Source organism: Moschus berezovskii, chromosome 25, assembly GCF_049115385.1.
Source record: "Moschus berezovskii isolate FMDL1 chromosome 25, NW_MosBer_1.0, whole genome shotgun sequence".
Lineage (NCBI taxonomy): Eukaryota > Metazoa > Chordata > Mammalia > Artiodactyla > Moschidae > Moschus > Moschus berezovskii.
Window position 1 is genome coordinate 10,119,101 of NC_142484.1, and position 4,886 is coordinate 10,123,986.

Here is a 4,886-nt window from a genome sequence, read left to right on the forward strand (position 1 = left end):
GGATGAGTTACACTGCCATTCGAGGGACTCATCTGGGGAGAGTCATACAGTTCTATTAGGGGGCATCAAACATCTGTTGGCTCAGACAATAAAGAACCTGCTCGTAATGCAGGAGACCCGGGTTGGACCTCTGGGTCAGGAAGATTCCCCTGGAGAATGGAGTGGCTACCCACTCTAGTATTCTTGTCTGGAGGATTCCATGGACAGAGGAGCCTGGCAGGCTACAGTACGTGGGGTTGCAAAGAGTTGGTCAGGACTGAGCAACTTACACTCAAACATCTCAGGAATTAGGGTAAATAATATTTTTGTGAACTAATGTTAAAAGTTAAGATTAGTGCCATATATCAGATTTTAAAATCAAGACAGGATTCACCCTGGCTTTGCCTGAGTCACTGCTCTCAATGGCTCTGTTCCCAGCCTTGCACACTTGGGGCAGAGACAGAACTGAGAAAGGTGCCCCCCGTGGCCAGCAGGGTTCAGAAGACTGACACAGGCCAGGGAACTTGGGTATGACCCAACCACCGGAAACTCCCCTCTAGTTCCTGGGGAGATGGGCGTGAGGAGGGGAGGAAAACTGCTTTTCCAGAGAGACAATTAATGTTGGGCTAGAAACGTAAGGGACGAAGTGCCTTTCAAATACTTCCATCCTTCACCTGTGAGTTATTTAATGAATAATTCTGTGTGTGTGTTATATGTGAAGCTCTCTAAAGTCTCTGTTCGAATCAGATAACCAAAAAGAACTTCAGATATGCAGATACTTTATTGAAATGAAAATGTATTTGAGGTTTCAACAATTGTCTTGCAGTGTGTAGATTAAAAGACAAAAAAGACAGACAGCTTGTGGTATATACTCATCGCCAGTTGACATTTCTGAGCCAAAGGTCTTGCAGAAAGTTAGAATAGTTTACAGTATTTACTGTTGTACATGATTTGCTGAAAAACAACAACAAAAAAAATCACTTAGATTTTCAGCTCCCTCTTGCAAAATAAAATCTTGCACAATAAACGTTTCTTCTCATTGTTATCTTGAATGCATTCATACACATCTGACATTCAAGAGAATTAGTGCTGGAAGTTCAATCAGAATGATCCCATTTATCCTATCATTCAGGAGACATTTCTTAATGCCAAAGAAGTGCTGGTGCTTCCGGATCTTTTCCCCACCAGAGATCCCTTGAGTAAGTTCTTTTCTGCACATTTCTTGCTATATGCTACGTATATTATCAGTTTTCCATAGAATCGTGACAGTCTCAGCTCCAATACAAGGACCCAAGACATTTTTGAATTCCTGTGCAGACTTTCTGTCAGAAATATAGAAAATAGCCTGGACCTTTATCTTTGACTTTGTAGCCTGCAAAATCTCGAGGCTGTGACTCAGAAAGATCCATCTGAGCTAGGCTTTGCAAGAAAAAAAGCCTTGCATCCTTCATTGTAAGGATCACAGTAAATGATGTAATTTAAATTACATCGTAAATTATGTAATTTACCATTTTCACCATTTCATGTATACCTAACACCATATTCACTCTGCAGTCAATACGACCAATCTCCAGACTGTCCTCAGGTTACAAGACTGAAACTAAGTACCTGTTAAATAACTCCCTTTTTCCCTCAATATTCGACTTCTGAAAACCACTATTCCACCCTGTGTTTCTATGAGATTGGTTACCCCTGAAACCTGGTATAAGAGTTAGGCTACCTTTGTCTTTTTGTGACTGGTTTATTTCACTGATCATAATGTGTGTGTGTGTGTGTGTGCCTCTGTGCCTACTGGGGAAGTGAGGGTTGGGTAGACCCTTTGCTTTTCCCTCTTTTGTCTTTTAAATTTATCATTCACTAAAGATTTCAGCACTGTAGCCTTAACGTCTTTCTTGATGTCAAAGTCATCAGACTCACCACACAATGAAATAAACGGAAATAAAGCACATTCATCACTTGCTTTGGTGTATGAATAACAAATGTAGAATCTGTTTGTCCCTGTCCCTTGGTTGTAAAAGCACATCAGAAGAAGCTGAAATTACCAACATCTCGTTGAAATTGGCCAGAGTTTCATCTGACTGCTGGAGAAAACATTGCTTTAAATCATCTGCAGCGTTTTCCTCATTTTTAGTCTGTATGAAATCTTTAATGTATTCTCTATATTCATCCTTGGACACAGTGGGATCAACTGCTTTGTCAATCACATTGTCAAGAAGGGAGCAGCCAGAAGTACCTGGGAAGAAAGAAAGCAAACATGGGCTCCATTATGGATGCAGGAACATCTTTGGGGGGCAGAACCATGATGGTTGTCATTCTTTTACATCCCTGTAGAGATATCTATTCAGAAAGATTATGGCGAATGGTCTTCAGTTCTCTATTCTACGAGAGTAAACTTGGGATCTGGGATTTCTCTAAGACCTAAAACCCCTGTGCTTCCTCTTGCTAGCGTCTAGAAGCCAAACCTTATGTAACCTTGACTAAGGAGGGCGTTGAGGAAGTGAGACGCTCTGACTCAGGGCAACATATTAAACTTTATCTGGTCTCTCTTTGTTCAGAGTCATATGATGCTTAACCATTATCAAGTAACAAGTAAAATTTCCCAGGATTGTACATGTACTGGTTCTAGAATATTGTCCATTAGCTCTGTTGATGCTAACGATTTTCTGAAACAAAAAAACAAACAAAATAATGTACAAATGAAATTCTTGCTTGTGAAGTGATCTGTTGTGGCAACCTCAGTTGGGTAGGAGAGAGAGCTCTGGAACTGGATTAGAGAGAACTGGCTTTTATTCTTGGGTCTGTAATTTTTTATTTAGTTGACCTTGAGCCTGTCACCTTGAACACATCTGCAAGCACTTGAGCGACAAACGAGGTGAGGATATTTAAAAGAGCTCTGTAGGACTTCTTTGGTGGCACAGTGGATAAGAATCCGCCTGCCAATGTGGGGGATGTGAGTTCAATCACTGGTTGGGGAAGATTCCACACGCCTTAGGGCAGCTCACCCTGTGTGCTACAGCTGCTGTGCCCATGCTCTACAGCCCTTGCTTTGCAACAAGAGAAGCCATCGCAATGAGAGGTCCTCGCACCCCAGTGAAGAGTTGCCCCCACTCGCCACAACTAGAGAAAGCCTGGGCAAAGTGATGAAGACCTAGTACAACTAAGAATAAATAAACAAAAATGAAAAAAAAGAAAAGAGCTTTGCAAGCTGAATAAACTATGTCTGTGACTTATTACAGAAGACTAGACTAGCTGCCGGGGCATTATTCTCCAGCTGGATCTTCACTGGGGAAGGAGACCTCCAAGGAGGTGTGAACTCCCCTCTTCAGTCAACCTTGAGCAGGGAGGGACTGGGAGGAAGGGCATTCCAGAAGGGCTCAAATCAACTGTGAAAACTTGTGAAGAGTTGGGACCCCCAACTGGGTGCAGGACCCTCGGTCACCCACCGCAGCCTGAGCTTTACCTCCTGGCAGATTTCCTGTTTCTTTTCATACTTAAGGAGACTCTAAGAGTGCCTCTTTCAGGAAACCCGTCTGGTATAAAATCAGGAATCATCAGAGCATCTCTTCCCCTTGCCCTGCTGAAATGCCTGATTCTAGTAGCCAGTCACTAGCCTCATCCCGATTGCACGGCACCTGTGACGGTGGTGGGGCACGCTGAATGTCGTGAAACACCATGTGCAGCCCCAGGGCAGAGGCAAAGCCCACAAAGGGCCTTCTTTCAGGTTCGGGAATGAGTGATGATGCTCAGGTCTCTGGTGGGCAGGCCTGTCCTGTATTGGTGCTTGGGGGGTGGGAGCTCTTGCACAGGGACCCAGACAGCAATCTTAGCCCCACACCTGTGCACCCGTCAGTACTCACCTGCATAGCAGTACAGGGGGAGGGCAACCAGCAGGACGGCCGTCACCAGCTTCATGTTGGAGGCAACTGTTGCTGACAAGTCAGTCTAATGTGTCAGAGAAGAAGGAGCTCACTTTAGAGGTAAGTGCCCAGAACGCTTCCTTTTATTCTCCAGGTCACCACGCTAATCCTTCCCATAAACGAGGAAATGAGTCACAGGATAAACCTGGCATTGGACCAGGAAACAACAGCAAGAACCAACAAGAACCCAGACAGCCTGTTTTTCTGTTGGTAGAAAACTGAGGAGACAGAGTCTTTGGGACCCCAGACAATTTTGGAACTGCCGTCATTATATATGACTTTCAGTTCAGTTCAGTTCAGCCACTCAGCCGTGTCCGACTCTTTGTGACCCCATGGACTGCAGCAGGCCTCCCTGTCCATCACCGACTCCCAGAGTTTACTCAAACTCATGTCCATTGAGTCAATGATGCCATCCAACCATCTCATCCTCTGTTGTCCCCTTTTCCTTCAGCCCTCAATCTTTCCCAGCATCAGGGTCTTTTTAAATGAGTCAGTTCTTCGCATCAAGTGGCCAAAGTATTGGACTTACAGCTTCAGCATCAGTCCTTCCAATGAATATGCAGGACTGATTTCCTTTAGGATGGACTGGTTGGATCTCCTTGCAGTCCAAGGGACTCTCAGGAGTCTTCTCCAACACCACAGTTCAAAAGCATCAATTCTTTGGTGCTCAGCTTTCTTTATAGTCCAACTCTCACATCCATATATGACTACTGGAAAAACCATAGCTTTGATCAGACAGACCTTTATTGGCAAAGTAATGTCTCTGCTTTTTAATATGCTGTCTAGGTTGGTCATAACTTTTCCTCCAAGGAGCAGAAGTCTTTCAATTTCATGGCTGCATTATATGACTTTAGGTAAAATGAATGCAAATCTGCTTTCTGAATAAAGCAAAGCACAGCATTGCGAGCCTGTACTGTCCTCCCTGTTTTTTATTATTATTGTGATAATCATTATCTCTTCTTCCTCCCCCTCCCCTTCCTCCTCCTCTTG

The 4,886-nt window shown here is 43.9% G+C and overlaps 1 protein-coding gene across 1 annotated transcript; it reads right to left on the reverse strand.

Moving 5' to 3' along the window:
* Positions 1–741: 741 nt before the first annotated feature.
* On the reverse strand, positions 742–3,993 carry LOC129548877 (mammaglobin-A). The gene is made up of 3 exons (XM_055415758.1): positions 3,837–3,993; positions 2,022–2,212; positions 742–933 (listed from the first exon to the last, which is right to left on the reverse strand). The coding sequence occupies exons 1-3, from the start codon at positions 3,889–3,891 to the stop codon at positions 895–897; spliced, it is 285 nt and encodes a 94-aa protein (XP_055271733.1). The 5' UTR covers positions 3,892–3,993; the 3' UTR covers positions 742–894.
* Between the last annotated feature and the right edge of the window lie 893 nt (positions 3,994–4,886).

Bases quoted from the DNA above. Each gene is read 5' to 3' on its own strand.
- LOC129548877 (XM_055415758.1), bottom strand. From the start codon at position 3,891: ATGAAGCTGGTGACGGCCGTCCTGCTGGTTGCCCTCCCCCTGTACTGC. The intron at 2,213-3,836 runs GTGAGTACTGAC...CTTTCTTCCCAG, and splicing joins CCCCCTGTACTGCTATGCAG to GTACTTCTGGCTGCTCCCTT. The intron at 934-2,021 runs GTAATTTCAGCT...GTTGTTTTTCAG, and splicing joins CCAATTTCAACGAGATGTTG to CAAATCATGTACAACAGTAA.